The following is an 18339-nucleotide window of genomic DNA, read 5'->3' as shown; positions in this document are numbered from 1 at the left end:
TACACTCCTGATAAATGAGGCATGGGGTGGTGGAGTCCAGCACCAGGCTGGGCCCAGGAACGAGGCATCAGTGGTCGGAGGGGAGGGCGTCTGCCCACCTAGCATCTTTGGCAAGGATCTGCCTCCCAGCACCCCCGTGGAGTCCTGTCTGGATGGGAGGGAGAGCAGGGCTGTGGACAGCCTCCAGAGGTGTCCCCCTAAAATCTCTGAATGTCACCGGCACCAGCAGGCCGGGCAGGGTTCTCCCGGGGGTAACACCACCCGAGCACAGCCGTGGTCCTGGGGCACGCCGCCCGGGTTGGGGGACGGAATCCGAGGTCCTGCATCATTGCCCATGAGTCCAGGGCTTAGGCATCGCTTTGGGGACCCTCATGCTGGCCCCCAGGTCCACTGAGGCATAGGTGAGACCACTGCATGGTCCTTGGAAAAACGGGGCTCCTCAGGCAAAGAGTGGACAGAGTCGATGCTGGCGACGGGGGCCTTCTCTCGGCCTAATGTTTTCAAGATGCGCCTGCGTCTTGTGCCAGGTGTCAGAACCTCGTTCTTCTTTATGGCTGAGTCATATTCCATCGTGTGGATCAGGATAAACATTTTGTTGAACTTGGTGGATATTTGGGTTTTTTCCATTCAGAGCTGTTGTGAATAATGCTTCAGGGAAGACTGATGTACGAGCTTTTGTGTAAACATGTATTCAGCTGCCTTGGGTATATACTTAGGAGTAGAATTTCTGGGTCATGTGGTAACCCTGTGTTTAACTTTCTGCGAAACTGCCAGACTTTTCCGTAGCAGCTCCATCAGTTCACATTCCCACCAGCAATGCCCAAGGGTTCCAAGTTCTCCACACCCTCGCCACCACTTGCTATTATCTGCCATTTAGATTCTAGCCATTCCATGGAGTAGAAGCTGGTATTTCGGCTGGGCACAGTGGTTCATGCCTGTAATCCCAGCACTTTGGAAGGCTATGACAAGAGGATCACTTAAGCCCAGGAGTTTGAGATTTGAGACCAGGCTGGGCAACATAGTGAGACCTCATCTCTACAGAAAACTAAAAAATTAACCGGGCATGGTGATGCACTTCTATAATCACAGCTACTCGGGAGGTTGAGGTGGGAGAATCACTGAAGCCCAGGAGGTCGAGGTTGCAGTGAACCGTGATTGCGCCACTGCATTCCAGCCTGGGTGACAATGAGACCCTGTCTCCAAAAAAAATAAAAACTAAACTAAAATAAAAATGTGGTATTTCATTGTGCGTTTGATTTGCATTTCCTAATGGCTCACGATGGTGAGCGCCTTCTCATGTCTTAGTCACCATTTGTATATCCTCGTGAGCAAAGCATCTATTCAAATCCTTTGCCCATCTTTAAAATTGGGTTGTCATCTTCTTGAGTTGCAGAAGTTCTTTATATGTTCTGAATCCTAGATATTGATCACTTCTGTAGTTTACAAATACTTTCTCCTGTGGGTTGTCATCATTTTCTTTTTTTTTTTTTTTTTTTTTTTTTTTTGAGACGGAGTCTCGCTCTGTCGCCCAGCCCAGGCTGGAGTGCAGTGGCGCGATCTCGGCTCACTGCAAGCTCCGCCTCCCGGGTTCACGCCATTCTCCTGCCTCAGCCTCCCGAGTAGCTGGGACTACAGGCACCCACAACCGCGCCCGGCTAATTTTTTGTATTTTTAGTAGAGACGGGGTTTCACCGTGGTCTCGATCTCCTGACCTTGTGATCCGCCCGCCTCAGCCTCCCAAAGTGCTGGGATTAGAGGCGTGAGCCACCGCACCCGGCCAATCATTTTCTTGATAGTGTCCTTTGATGCATGAAAGTTTTTAAATTTGATGAAGTCCATTAATCTCTTTTGTTGCTTATGCTTTTGATGTTATATTTAAGAAGCCATTGACTAATTCAAGGCCATGAAGATTTACACCTACATTTCCTTCTAAGACAGGTATAGTTTTAGTGCTTACCTTTACGTCTTTGATCCATTTTGACTTGAATTTGGGTATGGTGTGAGGGAGCAGGTCCTATGTCATACCTGTGAGTAGCCAGTTGTCCCAGAGACCATTTTGTTTTGTTGTTGTTGAGACAGGTTCTTGCTCTGTTGCCAAGGCTGGAGTGCAGGGGCGTGATTACAGCTCACTGCAACCTCGACCTCGTGGGCTCAAGTAATCCTCCTGGCTCAGCCTCCAGAGTAGCTGGGACTACAAGCATGTGCCACCATGCCTGGCTAATTATTTTTTTTGAGACGGAGTCTTGCTCTGTCGCCCAGGCTGGAGTGCAGTGGCACGATCTCGGCTCACTGCAAGCTCCGCCTCCTGGGTTCACACCATTCTCCTGCCTCAGCCTCCCGAGTAGCTGGAACTACAGACACCCACCACCACGCCTGGCTAATTTTTTGTTTTGTTTTGTTTTGTTTTTTCAGTAGAGACGGGGTTTCACTGTTAGCCAGGATGGTCTCAATCTCCTGACCTCGTGATTCACCCGCCTCAGCCTCCCAAAGTGGTGAGATTACAGGCGTGAGTCCCCGCACCCGGCCTAATTTTTTAAGATTTTTTTTGTGAAGACAGGGTCTCACCATGTTAACCCAGGCTGGTCTCCAACTCCTGGGCTCAAGCTTTCTTCCTACCTCGGCCTCCAAAAGTGCTGAGATTACAGGCGTGAGCCACCGTGCCTGGCCTATTTTTACTTCCTGCTTTCCAATCTGAATGCCTTTTCTTTTTCTTGCCTAATTGCTCTGGCTGGAATCTCTAGCACGTTGTTGAACACAGTGAGAGCACATATCTTTGTCTTGTTCCTGATCTTAAGGAAAAGTTTTCAGTCTTTCACCACTATATATGATGTGAGCTGTTAGATTTTCAAGGATGCTTTTTATCCAGCTGAAGACGTCCCCTTCTAGTTCTAATTCATGAAGTGTTTTTATCCTTAAAGGGTACTGGATTTTGTCAAATGCTTTTCTGGCCTCTGTTGAAAAGATCCTGTATTCTTCTGTTAGTGTGAGGTGTTACATTGATTGATTTTCATATGTTGAGCCAGTTTCCGTTTCTGGAATACATCCAACTCGGTCATGGTGTATAATCCATTGACTGCTGCTGAATGTGATTTACTTGTATTTTGGTGCGGATTTTTACATCCGTATTTATAAGGGATATTGGTCTGGCGTTTTCTTATGATGTCTTCCTCTGGTTTTGATATCAGGATAATATTAGCCTCATAGATTGGGCTAGGAAGTGTTCCCTCCTCTGTTTTTTTAGAAGAGAGAGATGGGTGTTAATTCTTGTTAGAACCTTTGGTAGAATTTGCCAGTGAGCCTATCTGGTCTCGGGTCTTTGGGAGAGTTTTGATTCTGAGTCAGTCTATGTATTTGTTATAGATTGTTCGGATTGTCTATCCTTGAGTCAGTTGCTAGCTTGTGTGTTTCTAGGAATTTTTCCATTTCATCCATGTTATCTAATCTGTTGGCATACTGTTGTTCACGGGATTTTCTTGATGTGTGTGAGGTCTCTGAGAACGTCCCCGACTTCACTCCTGCTTTTAGTCACTGGCATCTTCTTTTAGCTTGGGCCGTCTGGCTGTGCATGGTTTTGGGGGAGTCCTCCTTGACCATGCAGATGCTGAGCAGTGACCTGGCTGGGAAAGGGGACCAGGAGTGCAGGGCACCTGCTGAGGACTCACCTAAGCCCAAGATTCAGAGAGTCAGGGCTCCAACCACATCCGCCTGCATGCCTTTCCCAGGCTCTCCCCACACAGACAGCCAGCACCCCCTCCCCAAAGACTGGGCAGTTCCTGACCAGCACCCCACCAAGTCCTCAGTAAGGCCTGTCTTTGGGGGAGCAGGGTCTCAGGAGGATGGCAGAGGTGGTGTGGAACTCACGTCTGGCAGTTCCCGGCCTCTCAGGAAGCTTTGCCACTGGCTTGGGGTTAAGTGGGTGTGGAGCTCTGAACCCTAAAGGGGTGAGAGTTGAAATGGAAGCGGCATCTGTAGTCCATTTGGGGTGCAGGTGCGTGCCAGGGGTCCTCAGCCCTGGCTGATGGCCACGTGAACCGCGTGAGGAGAGGCAGGGCGTGTCAGCAGCAACCCTAAGTGTGTGCTCATTTCTGTGGGCCCTGACTCGGTGACACTGCGGCTCTCCAGAGGGACGCTTTGAAAACAAAACAGGAAAGAACACGTGGCCCTGCGTCTTTTGCCTGAGTCACTGTATTCCTTAAAAGATGAAGGGCCCTGGTCCTTGGCTCTTCCTGCACGTGAGAAAATGTTGGCCAAGGTTAGCGATTATGCTTCTGTAATCTGTAACCAGAAGTGCTCTTACGCCCAAGCCCTGGTGTGATTCTGCTGTCATGTAACTTCGGAGCCAGCTGGATGGAATTGGCAGGTCGTGAGCCCCAGCCCCCGCATCCAAGCAGTGGGCCGAGACACTGAGCCGGGCAGTCAGACAGGACCTCTCTAAGGCTGCTCCTGGGCTGGGGCCTGGGTCTAGGATTCTCAGTAAGACCTCTGAATAAAACTAACTTGAATTCTTGAAAAGCTTGATTCTTTTTCCTTCAGTCAAAAGCAGCTTGCTGAGATGCCAGCCCACCTTGGGGATGTACAGTGGCAGCCCTGAGCTGGCCCAGCCCCTTTCCCCAGGGCTGCTCTGGGGGAGGGGGGCAGGTTTGGGGGAGTAGAGTGCAGGGGATTGAAGCAGGGGAAACAGGGCGTGCGGGTCAAGGGGGGCTAGAATTGGGGGAGCAGGTTCACGGGCCAGGGGCTGGGCAGGGGTGGACCTGGACGTGGGGGAACCCCAACTTCCCGTCCCTGCGTCACACGCCCTTCCCCTGCAGGGTGGGGGTCTGCAGGGTTGGCATGTGCCCCCCTGCCCGGTCCCCATCCTACTCCCTGGCAGCAGGCAGAGGGGCGTGCTGGGGGGCTCTAAGTGCAGTGGCGTCTCGACTCCTACCCACAGAACTTTAAAAATAGGGCCATGGTAAAGTCCGTCTCTACAGACCACAGCCTTCCCAGAGCTAAGAATATTCTTGAACCACTTAATAATTCAAGTTGGATCCAAATAGATTTTCCTGTTCACTTGTGGGCCTCTGTGTCCCTTTCCCAGGCCCCCACCCTGCCTGGAGGCTGGGAGGGAGACACTCCAAGAATCACATGGGCCTGGCCTTTGGAGCCTCTGAGACCCCAGCCGGTCCTGCGTCCCCTCTCCTATGGCACTCAGGATCAGAAGACACACCAGGACTGGAGTGGTCCTTGAGGATCTGGCCAAGGTCAGGCCCCAGGGAGGGACCCCTCTGGTGGTCCTAGCTGTCCCAAGCCCCACCCCTACTCTGGCCACAGGCATTGGACTGTTTGAATCTGGATCTGAGCTGGGTCTTGGCCCCTTGCACAGCATCTGACCTGAGCTACGCACCTCTCATGGGGACCTTGTCCTCCAGGGCCAAGGGCAGCATGGGCTCCAGGAGAGCCAGCCTTGCCCCTCACACCCCGGTGGCTGGTACACGCCCACCCCAGGGCCTGTGCCTGCCTCCTCTGCGGAAGAGTCCCTGAAGGGCCTGGCCTGGGGCTCCCTGTCCTGGTGGAAGTGGCTGTGCACAGGCAACCAGGGCCCTGGGTTCCAGACCAAGGCCTCTGTACTTGTGTGCTGTGTGTGCTTGGGTAAGCCACTTCACCTCTCTGAGCCTCTTTCCTTATCAGTGGGATGGATTGCCAATGCTTTTAGAATAAGCCATGGTGTTTGGGGCAGGAAGGTGTATCCGACAGGTGCCCTGAGGCCTGAGTCACCCTCTCCAGGGACAGTGCCCAAGCTGCAGACACCCCTCACCCATCCCTGTCTCCCCCCAGGCTCTGGTCTTTCAAACAGGAACTCTGGGTGGAGGGGTGCTACCTGGGAATGCTTGGGGGAGCCCACACTTGCTAGTGGGGGAGGTGCTCACCAGCCTGGCCCCCAACCCCGACGGCAGCCCAGCCTTAACAGTCCCTGCTGAACTTCCCTGGCCAGGCCCCGAGTGGAGTTTTACCAAATTATTAATTAAGGGCAAAGCCATGCGGCAGCGCTGACATCCAAATGAATAGCACGGGGTGTAATTAGGCGAGGTGTCATGGAGATGATGGAGCGCCGCCTGCTATCCCCGATTCACCTCCCCGGCAAGCAGGAGGTGTCCTACCACCATGGACGGCTGGTGTGGGGCCAGTTGCGGGTGCGGCTAAAGCAGCCAGCTGACAGCTATTGCGGGTGCCACAGGCCCTGTAGACAGGGCTGGGCTCCTCCCCCAGGGACAGGCGCCCCTTCCCCTCCGATTGCCATGGGCAGAACCCAAAAGGGAGTAAAGTGCAGAAACAGGCAGGCAAGGTGGGAGGGAGGCTAAGGCAGGAGGGAGGAGGACCAGGACAGATCCGCAGATAGACCTAGAGCAGCCCAGAGAGGAGTATGAAGGGAGCACAGGAGAGCCAAGAGGGCCAGGGGAGGAGGTGCAGAATCCAGGAAGACAGGACAGGCCTCGGGGCCCTACCCTGGAGTTGTGTGGGCCTGACAGAGAGCTGGGAGCAGGGAGCAGCTTGAGAATTTTTGGTTTTGTTTTTTAGTTACTTACATTCATGTATTTTTTGTTGTTTGAGATGGAGTCTTGCTCTGTCACTGAGGTTGGAGTGCAGCGGCGCAATCTTGGCTCACTGCAATGTCTACCTCCTGGGTTCGAGTGATTCTCCTCCCTCAACCTCCTGAATAGCTTGGATTACAGGCGCGCCACCACACCCAGCTAATTTTTGTATTTTTAGTAGAGACAGGGTTTCACCATGTTGGCCAGGCTATTCTCGATCTCCTGACCTCAATGATCCACCTGCCTCAGCCTCCCAAAGTGCTGGGATTACAGACGTGAGCCACCGCTCCTGGCCTACATTTCATGTATGCTTTTAATCAACATCATAAATTGACAGTTTGAATAATCGAACAATACAAGGCTTCTGATGAAAAACCAGCACCTCTTTCCTGATTCCCCCTTCTCAGAGGCAAACTTTTATGTGATTGTAGCTGATTCTTTTTGGTATTTACTTCTGAATAGCCATGCTCATGTTCCTGCTGCTGCTGCTTTTTTTTTTTCTCCTTTTCAGATTGAGAAATTTACCCATGTCCTTCCCACGATGGCGGCTGAAGGCTTGTTCTCTCACACATGCCCCCCCACACTCTCCCACCAGCTTCTCCTTTTGATTGAATCAGAATTCAATGTATGCACTATTATTTCTCAGCATACACTCTTCCCAGCTGAGTAATGTATTGTAATTACATTTCCTTTCTTGTACAACCTCTTATTTTTCCTGGACTTTATAACTGCCTCATTTAGGGGATTGGGTGGATATTCTGTGTACCCATTACTTATTTATCCCAAACCCTGCCATGGAAGTATAAACCTCCTTTTGGTTCATTAAAGACATCCAGCCCATCTGGGCACAGTGGCTCACGCCTGTAATCCCAACACTTTGGGAGGCTGAGGCGGGAGAATTGCTTGAGCCCAGTAGTTCGAGACCAACTTGACAACATAGTGAAACCCCATCTCCATCCCTATTTACTTTTAAATAAAAGATTTTTAAAATTAAAAACATCCAGGCCAGGCTGCGCCGGGCCCGCCTCACTGTAGGGGGCTGCGCCGGGCCCACCTCACTGTAGGGGGCTGCGCCGGGCCCGCCTCACTGTAGGGGGCTGCGCCGGGCCCGCCTCACTGTAGGGGACTGCGCCGGGCTTGCCTCACTGTAGGGGACTGCGCCGGGCCTGCCTCACTGTAGGGGGCTGCGCTGCTGCTGTCCTTGGTGCTGAAGTCAAGGCTGAGGCCAGAGCCTCTCCTCCAGCCTCACTCCTCTTCAGCTTCCACCAGGCTTCCCCTCCATTCCCGCCCAAGACCACCTGGGGAGCAGACCCCAGGCCCTCCTCAAGACTGCCGATCCCAGCCCTCGTCCCAGCCCAGGCCGTCTCTCCCAGGCCTTGCCTCTCTGTACCATGTGCTCTTCCTCCCCAGGGGGCTCCTCCATGTAGCCCCGGCAGACAGCTTGAATCCTGGAGTTGCAGCAGGTGGATGTCTGAGTGGCGATCCCTTGTGTATAATCAGAACTCTCCAGGTTACATGTGACAAAACCAACTTAAGCAAAGCTGGGACCTCGTTAGTTCACTCCAGGAGCAGCACTGCCCTGCGCGGCCTGGCCCTGGCTCCCCTCCTCTCCGGGAGGCTGCTCCCTCATCAGCCCAACCTTGCTTCCTCACCCACATAACAATCCTCGGCAGAGTGAGCCCTGCTGTCCCAGCGGCCCCAGCCAAGGCCCGAGACTGACACTTGTTGGCTGGCCAGGCTTGAGTCATGCCTTCCCCTGAACCCCTCAGTATGGCCTGGGGCCGGGGGGCCAAGTGCCCAGTGCAGAGCTAGAGCCTGAACCAGCCTCAGAGCACCTTGTAGAGGGGGACTTCTCAGCAGAATGGCATTCTTGCCAGGAGAAGGAACACCTGGTTGAGAACACCGAGGTCAGGGGACCCTCTCAAGAAGGGTCAGTGGCTTCAGGATCTCTCATGAAGCTTCATCTCCAAGGCCCAAGGAGAGCAACAGCGTCCCATCTTGTCTCCAGGTAATTCTATTCCAGTGCCAGCAGGGAACAGCGTGATTAAGGCTCCATTATTAACTTGCCAATCTTGTTTCTGGGGCACAGACGCTAACGGCTTAGGGGACCCAGTTGGCATATAACGAGGTCTCCATGACAAATTACTTGGTTATCAAGTAACTATCTGGGGAAATGTCAAGCAGGATCCATCATGCTGGCAGGAAGAGAGAGCCAATTAACCCAGAGCAGCTCGTCCGACCCACCGTCGCTGCGTCCAGCAGGGCCAGGAATGAGAGAAAGGACCTGTGGAGTCCGGAGCGGGGCGGCCCCTCCACCCCACAGGGACAGTGTGACGCTGGCTGCGGCTGCACTGGCGGAGGCTTCTGCGGCCATGCCTCGCAGGCTCGGCTCACCACTCTTGCCTGTACCTGCCTGTGTCCATTCATTCATTCCACAGTCACCTGCATGTCAGACCTGGACCGGGCACGGGTGGGAGAGGTGACTGAGGGCTGGGGTTAGGGAGGGACACACGTGCAGACTGCAGACAGGTGACCCTGTCTCATGTGGTCTCTGCAGTGAGCAAGGTGGGTAACAGCATCTCAGGACAGGGAGGACAGTTCATTCTAAAGGTGGGGGTGGGGTGCAGCGTCGCAGAGCTGGGAGGAGGAGAGAAGAGTTCATTCTAAAGGTGGTGGGGGGACAGAGAGAGCATCACAGCTGGGAGGAGAGAAGAGTTCATTCTAAGGGGGTAAGGGTGGGACAGCATCACGGAGCTAGAAGAAGAGTTCATTCTAAGGGGGGGACAGAGCATCACAGAGCTGGGAGAAGAGTTCATTCTAAGGGAGGGGGACAGAGACACAGAGAGACTCTGACAGCATCACAGAGCTGGGAGGAGGAGAGAAGAGTTCATCTAAGTGGGAGTGAGGGGGTGGGGGCAGGACAGAGAGTGCATCACCGAGCTGGGAGGTGGAGGAGGAGGAACCAGGTCCCCTAGACGAGGGGCAGGGTGGGTGGCCACCAGGCAGAGGGTGCCCAGGCACAGCAGGGGACGGGGCTGCTCCAGGCTTGAGGCAAGGAACCATTGACCGTGCACTGTCGGGACCTGAGCAGAATCCGGCTCTGCCGTCGCTGCACTGGGAGATCTTGAAACAGTTTAGTAAAACCTTGCTGAACCTGTTTTCTTATCTATAAAATGGAGATAATAATCCCCAGTTCTCGGAGTGTTGTGGGAATTAACAGTGTGGCCCCTATTGGTGCTGGCTGAACCTGGTTCCTCCTTCTCCTCCCTGCAAGGGAGGCCTTGGATCCACCTCACTGGTGAAGGCTCACAGGGTGCACATGCCAGCGCAGAGGCGCAGGGAGGAGGGAGGCATCCTGGAGGAGGTGGCTTGGGCTGACGGCTGGCACATGGATGGGCCAGAGGCCGAGGGGCAGGATTCGGGGACTTTGGTCACTTATCAAGGTCAAAGCCCAGGACTTTTTGCGTTTTGCTTTGTCTTCAGCAAAGGCCCTTGGGTCACCTGGGATGTGTCCCACCCTGGTGAGAACCAGTGACCAAGCCCTGGCCCCACCCTGTCCCCTGGCCTTTGCCTGTGCCCCCACCCTGCCCCTCTGGTAGCCCCCTCCCCTTGCCTACTTGGGGGTGATTGGCAGCTGCCTCTTCCCAGCCCCCCAGGCCATGGCACGGATCCTCAAGCCTATTCATGATGCAGACATATGGCACCTCCATGGGGGGCTTGGAGGAAACTGCCAATTGCGAGAGTGCAGCGTGTCCCCATTCCAGCCCTGCCTGAGCAAAACAAACGCGAGCCGCGAGGGGAGCAGAGGCGGCCCGGGGGCGTGCGCATGTGTGCGGGTGTGCCTGTGTGTCTGCAGCTCACACCGCGGGGGTGCCGGGAGGAGGGGAGGCTGCCCGCTCCTTGGGAGTCTGTGGCTTTCAGACGCTTCTGGGGGCTCGGCTACTGGGGTCCTAAGGAGACGAGGTGCCCCCCTCACTCCGCCCCGCAGGCTGTACCGCTCCTGTCTTGAGGCCTCTTTCGCCTCCCCACACCTCTTACCCGGGACTCCGGGCTGGAGGCTGTGAACAGCCCTGGGAGCAGATCCTGGCGATGCTCTCATTCTTTCTGGAATCAGGACGTTCCGCCCAGTGTCAAGCCCAAGTCCCCAGGGCTCCAGGCTTAGCCAGAGTCTTCTGTTTTATTGGAGGTGGTGCCACCCCCATATCACTGAGGGCACTGCAGCCACCAGTGCATGGCCCCCTAGGCCCCTGCCCCGTGCTGGGCTCGCCCTCCTATGCCCAGCTGGGGACCCACACATGAAAAGCCCTGCTGCTGCGGCAGGGGAGGGCGTGGGGAGAGCCCGGCCAAAGGTCAGGCTCTGGGGGCCTCAGCACCCTCCTCTTCCAACCCAGGGCTGGAGGCTGCTGCCATGGAAACCAGGCCTATCCACCCACTGGCCATGTGCATCCAGGGGCCGTGGCCACCACCTCCTAGCACCCAGCTCTGCCCCCCACCCCCATTCGTGGGAGTGAGAAGTCAGGAGAGAGAGGAAGGGCGCTGAGCAGAACCTGGAGGGTGGGTCTGGGGTACCAGAGCCTGAGGTGCTCAGGCAGGCTAAGGATAAGGGGCCTGCTCTCTGAGTCCCAGCTGAGGGTCTAACTCTCTGTGCTGCTGGGAAGCTCCAGACCCTCTGCCACCAACCTTGGCATGCACTTTGGGCAGTGGCAGCCCCTGTGGGGTGGTGCCCACCAGCCTCCTCCTTGTGGCTGGGGCCTGGGAGCAGAATCTGCATGCTTTGGGCCTTCCCCAGGGAGTCAGGGAGGTGAGGGTGCAGCTGGTGGGGAGGGGCTGCAAGGGCAGCTCTGACTCCAGCTCTGCCGACACCCTGTCCCCAGCAGTGGCAAGCACCTGGGTGTCCTAATCTTTCTATAGCCTGGCCTTGGATGAGGGGCCTCTGCCCCAGCTGGGTGGGCATTTCAGGGCCCAGGCCCCCACCTTGGCTGGCAGCGTGCACACCCGCCACAAGCGCTGGGCCAACCAAGTTGCAGGCACCGCTGTGCATCCAAGCATCTGCTGCTGCCGTCTCGGGGCAGATGGGCTGCCAGTGAGCTAAGTGTGTGCGGGGGAAGGGGTGCCATAGGAACCCCTCCCCGCCGGGAGCGCGGGGGCGGGACAGGCAGGCACCCGCCGCCGGTGGGGGAGCCGGGAGCCATCAGAGGGAGGGGGGCTGGGATCACATGGGCTCCAGGGTTGGGGAGAGGCCCGTGCAGCGGGTTCCTGGACCAGAGGCTCAGGGGACCTGGGCTCAGCCTTGGAGGATGCAGAGCCTTAGAGGTCCTGATCAGAGCTGGGAGACCTGTCACCCCTGGCCAGGTGGCCCTGGGCAAGTCCCTTCCTTCTCCAGGCCTCGGGCCCCAGGAGTGTGTGTGGATGGTCTGGAGGGTGCCTTCCCGCTCCGGAGCCCTGTGCCTTGGCAGGATGAAGGCGTCCTCCACGCACAGATGCCTGCCATCTGCAGGGGCCTCCTTTCAGGGGACGCCAGCATACCCTGCCAGACTGATCCGGGGCACGTGGGCTACACCTCCGCCCCTTGCTCCAAGACTGTGGCTCCCGGAAAGGCTGGGGCCATGCTGTGTGTTAAGTAAGGCCACTTCGGAGCCTGCCAGCTTTCCTCAGGCCCTGCCTGGCCACAGCAGGAGCCCCATGGTGAGGGGACCTGCCAGACTGGGCAGGATGCTAGTCGGGGTAGAAGATCCTGCCCTGCCCCTGCTGCCCCCAAAGCCCATCACACTATCCAAGTCCCCTCAGGAGTACTGGGACCCGAGGAAGGAGGGAGTATGGGAGAGTTGGCAAGGAAACAGCCCAAGGCCAGCAACAGCTTTGGAAGCTGATTTGTTGGGGTGTCAGGAGGGCCTGGAGCAGAGAGGAGGACCCCACGGACAAACCCTCCAGCATCTCTGCTCCGGGGGTGAGGGGCTTTTCTTTCCTGATGGCAGCAAACAGGGCACGGTTGTCTGTGCTCGGTCCCTGTCCTATGCCGGAGGGTGCTCTGAGCACTCAGCTCTTCTGTAATTGGCACAAGAATTCTGAGAGCCGCCCTTATGTCCACTAGACAGAAGAGGAGACTGAGGCTGAGCAAGCTGGGGTGGCTGGCCCCGGCTAGGGGCCGATGAATGGCTGAGCTGGAATTTGAGCCCAAGGTCTGCTCAACCCCTTGGACTCCCTGACCAGAGCACCCCACTGGAAGGGCACATGTCCTCCAGGAGAGGCTGCCTGGTGCCTCCAAAAGTGCAGGAAAGCGGGGCAGGTGGCCCCTCTGTACCCCTTCCCCCTCCAAGCCTAAGGGGGCCCCCATCCCCACCATGGCTCTCTTGGATTTGACAGATGCCTCCGCCTGGCTGTGACTCAGCCTCTCAGTTTGTTGGTGGTTGCCTTTTATTTTTTTTCCTTTTTCTTTTCCAAAGTATGACATCGCCCCTGAGTCTTGGCAGAGTGGCTCCCGGACACTGGCAGGTCCCTCTCAGGCCTTGTTCAGGAGTGCCCATGGGTAGCCCCAGCTTGCAGGGGCCAAGGTGGCTGATGACCAGATGCCACGACAGGCACCCCAAAAGGGCCTCACCTTTGGACTGTGGCCCTGGGCAGACAGATTCTGTCACCTTCAAAGTAGGCACAGCCCATCCCTTAGTTGCACCTGACTGGGGCACAGTGCCCGGGACACCTGTCCAAAGTCACCCTCCCCAGCTGCCTCACAACCCAAAGACACGGCGGGTACTTGACGTTGCAGATTGGGCCGGAAACCCTCCTAGGGGGAGAGAAACCCTCCTGGGGGGAGACACCCTCCTGGGGGAGAGAAACCCTCCTGGGAGGAGAGAAACCCTCCTGGGGGGAGGGGCCCAGAGCCCTACTTTTTAAGGGCGGGCTAAGAAAAGAGAATTTGTCTTGGAGAAGACTTGCATGCCAGGAGCGCTGCCCATCGCCAAGGCCAGTGGGCTGAGTTCCATGGAGAGAGAAGGGCTTTCCCTCCATGAAGGAAGCTTTCTTGGCATTTGGGACTATTGGTAGAGCCCACAGTTTTTTTCGTTTGTTTGTTTTATTTTGTTTTTTCTTGAGATGGGGTCTCACTCTGTCGCCCAGGCTGGAGTGCAGTGGTGCGATCTCGCCTCGTGGCAGCCTCAACCTCCTGGGCTCAAGCAACCCTCCTGCCTCAGCCTCCCAAGTATCTGGAACCATAGGTACATGCCACCACACCCAGCTAATTAAAAAAAAAAAAAAAAAAAAAAAAAAAAAGTAGGGACGGGGTCTCACTATGTTGCCTAGGCTGGTCTTGACCTCCTAGGTTCAAGCAATCCTCCTGCCTCAGCCTCCCAAGTAGCTGTGACTACAGGTGTGTGCCACCACGCCCAGCTAGTGTGTGTGTGTGTACACACACACACATATATAGTAGAGCGTCTTGAGATGTTGCTCAGGCTGGTCTCGAACTCCTGGCTTCAAACAGTCCTCCCACCTTGGCCTCCCAAAGTGTTGGGATTACAAGCATGAACCACCGCACCTGGCCTTAGCCCGTGTTTTGTGAGGTGGCGAGTTCCCTGTCCCCAGAAGGATTTCAGCAGGGACAGTATTCCTCATGGGACTGAGCCCCTGTGGTGGAATCAGAGAAAACAGTCACAGCTGGAGTTAGTCATTTCAGGTTCAAGTCCAGGTTTGTCTTTGTGAACTCTGGAGCAAGGTATTAAACCTCTCTCCTCATCCCTGAAATGGAATTTGGGTCTCCCTCAAAGGCGAGACTACAGGAACATCAGAGTGTATGCAGACATTTTCATGCCCCAGTCTGACCCATGGCCCCGTGCACCTTGACAGGTCTCCGTCCCTGGGAGCCTCGTCAGAAGAAATGGCTTAAACACCACAGGAGGAGATTTGGGGAGGAGAAAGAAGAGTTTTGGGCTATGGGGAGTTGGGAGATGAGGGGATGGTGGGGCTTACTCTCCTTTCAGTGACCCAAGAAAGAGGCTGGCTTGGGTGGGATGAATGGGGCAGCTTCTCTTGCCTCTGGGACTCAGGAGAACCCAGGACTCTGAGGCTCGGAGGGGGTCTGGAAGCTGTTGGAGGGTGGAGTGGGGCGCTCATGGCATCTAGAACTGGGACATGCCAGGCAATGGTGAGGAGGCCAGGGTGGTGGGAAACACCATCTGGCAGTGGCGAGCAGGCCCAGGCGTAAGAGGACAGACAACCCCACGTCCAGGACGACAGTCCCAAGGCAGTTGGCTCCTCCTGCCCCAGCAGTCCCAGCCAACACCCATGTCCTTCCCTCTTCTCCTCCTCCCTCCCCCTCTGCCTGTCCTATGCCCATTTCTCATGCCCGTGGTAGGGCCCCGAATGGTGGTCCCAAAAAGAGGTGTCCACCCAGAACCTCAAAATGTGACCTTTTTTGGAATTAGTCTTTGCAGATGGAATAAAGTTAAAGATTTCAAGATAAAATAACCCTGCATGAAGGGTTGACTCCAAATCCAATGACAAGTGTCCTCAAAAGAGAAAGGCAGAGGGAGATTTGAGGCCCACAGGGGAAGGTAGAGGTGGGAGAGATGCATCCACAGGCCAAGGAGTGCCGAGGTCCCCAGCACCCATGGTAGCTGGGAAAGCAGCCTGGGGCAGGGACCCCCCAGAGCCTCCAGAAGGGTTTTGGAAGTCTGGTCTCCAAACCTGTTAGAGAATAAATGTCGGTTGATTTCAAGGTGATGGTCATTTGTTATGGCAGCCCCAGGAGAGGGACAGAGCCTCCCTCCCTGTCTCTCCAACCCGGCAGACTGCTGGGCATTGGGGTTGGGAAAGTCTTTCGAGGGCTCAGGGAGTGCTGGGGTGGCCACCACCTTGTGAGCACTGTCCTGTGCTTGGGCCTGCCTCCCTTGCAGCCTCAGCCCAGGCACAGGAGCCAGCTCCACTCACCCCTGCCAGCCTTGGCCTCAGAGGTGCGCAATGCCAGGAAGCTGATGCCTCCAGAACACCTTGACCAGTGGGGATGGTAGTGGGGCCCTGGCTTTCAGAATAGTAGGTGTGGGCTGCTGGGTCCATGCCCGGTGGGGGAGACTGCACGGTCGGGCCATTGTTCCTGGCTGTGTGGCTGCCGAGGCTCTCTGGAAGGTTCTATGAGCCTCCTAATATCCTGTACTGGGTTCCATTAAGCCGGCCAGAGTAGGTTCTGCCGGTTCCAGGTGGTGTATGGGATGGGGAACTGCTCTCAGCTCTGCCACTGGGACAGGTTGGGGGTGGGGGCATCACACGCCAGAAATCTGGGGTGAAGGCCTGAAAACCCTTCCCCTCCTGCTGGAGGAGAGCCGACCTCCCCACAGGGCCTCGTGGGAGCGCAGGTGGTCAGCAGGCCCATGGGAGATCAGGAGGGAGATGGGCTCACAGCCAGCACTGGAGGCCCCTGGGCTTGGGACACACCTGCGCTTGGGTCACATCTGGGCTCCAAACATACCTCGGCTCAGGATATACCTGGGCTCGGGACACACCTGGGCTTGGGTCACACCTGGGCTCAGGACACACCTGGGTTTGGGTCACACCTGGGCTCGAGTCACACCTGGGCTCGGGACACACCTGGGTTTGGGTCACACCTGGGCTCGAGTCACACCTGGGCTCGGGACACACCTGGGTTTGGGACACACCTGGGCTTGGGTCACACCAGCCCCCCATTCCCCAGACTGAAGAGGCCTGGGCTTTCCCTGGGCCTGCCTCTCGCTCTCCTCCCCCCACGCTGCTCCGGTCCCCAGCGGCCTCCTCAGGGCCCAAGTCCTCCCTCCCCCTGTCCTCCTTCTCTCCACTACCCCCTTCTTAGAAATGAAGTCATCTAGAAAAATAATCAAAAAATAGAAAGGAAAAAAACACCTTAGAAAATGGGATTTTTTTTCCCCTTCAAACATTTGGTGAGACACCTCCCACACGGATGAGTGGCCACGGGGCCTGTTTTGGTGTGAGAGAGACTTGGGCCTGCACCCCTGGAGTTGTGAGAGGCAGGGGGGCCTCCCAATCCCACAGAGGGGGTCTACACTAGGCCTCCCCTCTGCAGCCTGGCCAAAGTTGGCCCTAGAAGCCTGAGGTCCCCGCCAATGCCCCGAGCAGGGAGGCCGTTGAGTCCCCGAGGCCGGGGTGCAGGGCAGGGTGGGAAGGCTGGTGGCGGCCAGGCGAGGGGCTGCCTTAGCACCTAAGTGAGGCCCTGCCTCCGGTCTCTCCCCTCTTCCCACCCACCCGGCCCACGCCGCTGCAGGGTTCTGGTTTGTTTATTTATAATTCATCCTCTGCCTGCTTCCAAGAAGGCTCCCGGCACTTACTGGAAAGCTGCTTCCTGAAGCTCCGCTGTGCTCCTGGCAGGCTCGGGCTCAAAGCCCGTCAACGCTTCCCCATCGCTCGCAAAGGCAGACGACTCAGCCTGGCTTCCAGGGCCCTTCAGATCTGGCCCCCAAATGCAGTCTTTCCACCACTGCCTGATGTATCTCCTGGCCCCAGAGGGACCCTCCCTTACAATGCAGATTGCTCAAGGGACCCTGGGACCCAGGATGCTTCCTCCTACCTTGGGATCAGACCCTTCCTCACCCCATGACGCCTTCTCTGGTCTCGACAGGGGGCACCTCTCTTCTGCCCATTGGCTGTCTGCTCTGTCACAGTTACCTGGTGCAGGCTGCTCCTTCCTGCCCCAGCCTGGCCTCCCTGGCCCTTGGAGGAGCTTAACCAAGTCAAACTATTGTTAAGGCTGACGGTGACAATGCCAGGGAAGGTGGAGGCTCCCCTCTGCATCCGGAGTGGCACTGAGGACAGAGATGCCTGCAGGTGGTCCCCACGCTTGATAGGCAGGAAGCTTTGGTCAGGAGTGGGGCTGAGAGGAGCCACCCTGGTGGCTTAGTCTGGACGCCTGGCTGGGGGTTCCACGAGTGTGTCCTTGGGGGCTGGGTGGCGATGTGTGACTCCATGGGCTGGAAGGGCGGGGACACAGTGTGGTGAGAACCGGCATGCAGGCTGCAGGTGGCAGCTCTGCAGAAGGGCTCCGGGCTCAGGGAGCTGCCCCCTGAGCAGGGAAACCCACACCAGAACTGGTCAGGTAACCCAGGGATCTGTGAGGCATAAGAGATGGTAGTCGTGTGAAGCCTCTAGGTTTCGGGGTGATGTGTTACACAGTCAAAGCTAACTGATACAGCCAGGAACTGCCGACGGCACAGCCGGAAGTCCCACCCATCCCTGAGAGATCAGCCCCTGCCTTGGGCAGGAAGCCCAGGAGACTGTGGGAAGACCTCTGGCCTGCTGGAGGCCTCGGTTGCTGCTGCCAAGAGGAGGGGCAGGGAGGGAGCAGGGAAGGGGACACCCTGACCACTGGAGTGCTGAGGAGCGAGTTGGGGGGTGGCCAGATTAGGGGTTAGCAGCTCGAGGGGCACACCTGGGGGGCTGTTCCCAGGTGGATATTGGAGGCCAGCCAGCAGGCTCCCTTGAACCAAGCCCTCATGCCACCTTCCCAGCCCATCTGGGACCTCACCACGTCTGGGAGGAGCATCACCCTCGATCCTGGGCCTGCTGCCTCAGGTCAACTCTTCCCTGCTGTGGCTGAGGGAGCAAACCCGGGATCTGGCCTGAGGGCTTGCTTAGTCCCCCTCTCAGATTTGCACCGGCCAGGACCAGATAACTGGCTTAGCCAGGGGACCCTGGAAACATCACTTCATTTCCTTCAAGCCCTAATTCCTCCATTGAAAAACAGGGCCCTGTGCCGAGGAGTAAACACGAGAAGCCCACGGGGCATCCATACATATCC

At 56.6% G+C, this 18339-nt stretch overlaps 3 protein-coding genes across 3 annotated transcripts in view; 2 read left to right on the top strand and 1 right to left on the bottom strand.

Annotated features, from left to right (window-relative positions):
* Positions 1-4845, bottom strand: part of EIF4A3 (eukaryotic translation initiation factor 4A3) — a 321735-nt gene extending 316890 nt beyond the window's left edge. Inside the window, exon 1 of the mRNA XM_050764042.1 lies at positions 4836-4845. The gene's annotated coding sequence lies outside the window, so the exon portion shown is untranslated. The remainder of the gene's footprint in view (positions 1-4835) is intronic.
* RNF213 (ring finger protein 213) overlaps positions 1-18339 on the top strand; it is a 322271-nt gene that overhangs the window by 173972 nt on the left and 129960 nt on the right. The gene's annotated exons all lie outside the window — the stretch shown is intronic.
* Positions 1795-4507, top strand: LOC126939128 (uncharacterized). Its single transcript, XM_050764084.1, has one exon. The coding sequence runs from the start codon at positions 3431-3433 to the stop codon at positions 3935-3937; it is 507 nt and encodes a 168-aa protein (XP_050620041.1). The 5' UTR covers positions 1795-3430; the 3' UTR covers positions 3938-4507.

The sequence above is a fragment of the Macaca thibetana genome, chromosome 16 (genome assembly GCF_024542745.1).
Source record: "Macaca thibetana thibetana isolate TM-01 chromosome 16, ASM2454274v1, whole genome shotgun sequence".
NCBI classification, from domain to species: domain Eukaryota; kingdom Metazoa; phylum Chordata; class Mammalia; order Primates; family Cercopithecidae; genus Macaca; species Macaca thibetana.
Note: the sequence above shows the minus strand (reverse complement) of the source record. Positions and strands in the feature narration are given on the sequence as shown.

What these genes read in the sequence shown, in the direction of transcription:
- LOC126939128 (XM_050764084.1), top strand. Translation starts at nt 3,431, where the DNA reads ATGTTATCTAATCTGTTGGCATACTGTTGTTCACGGGATTTTCTTGAT.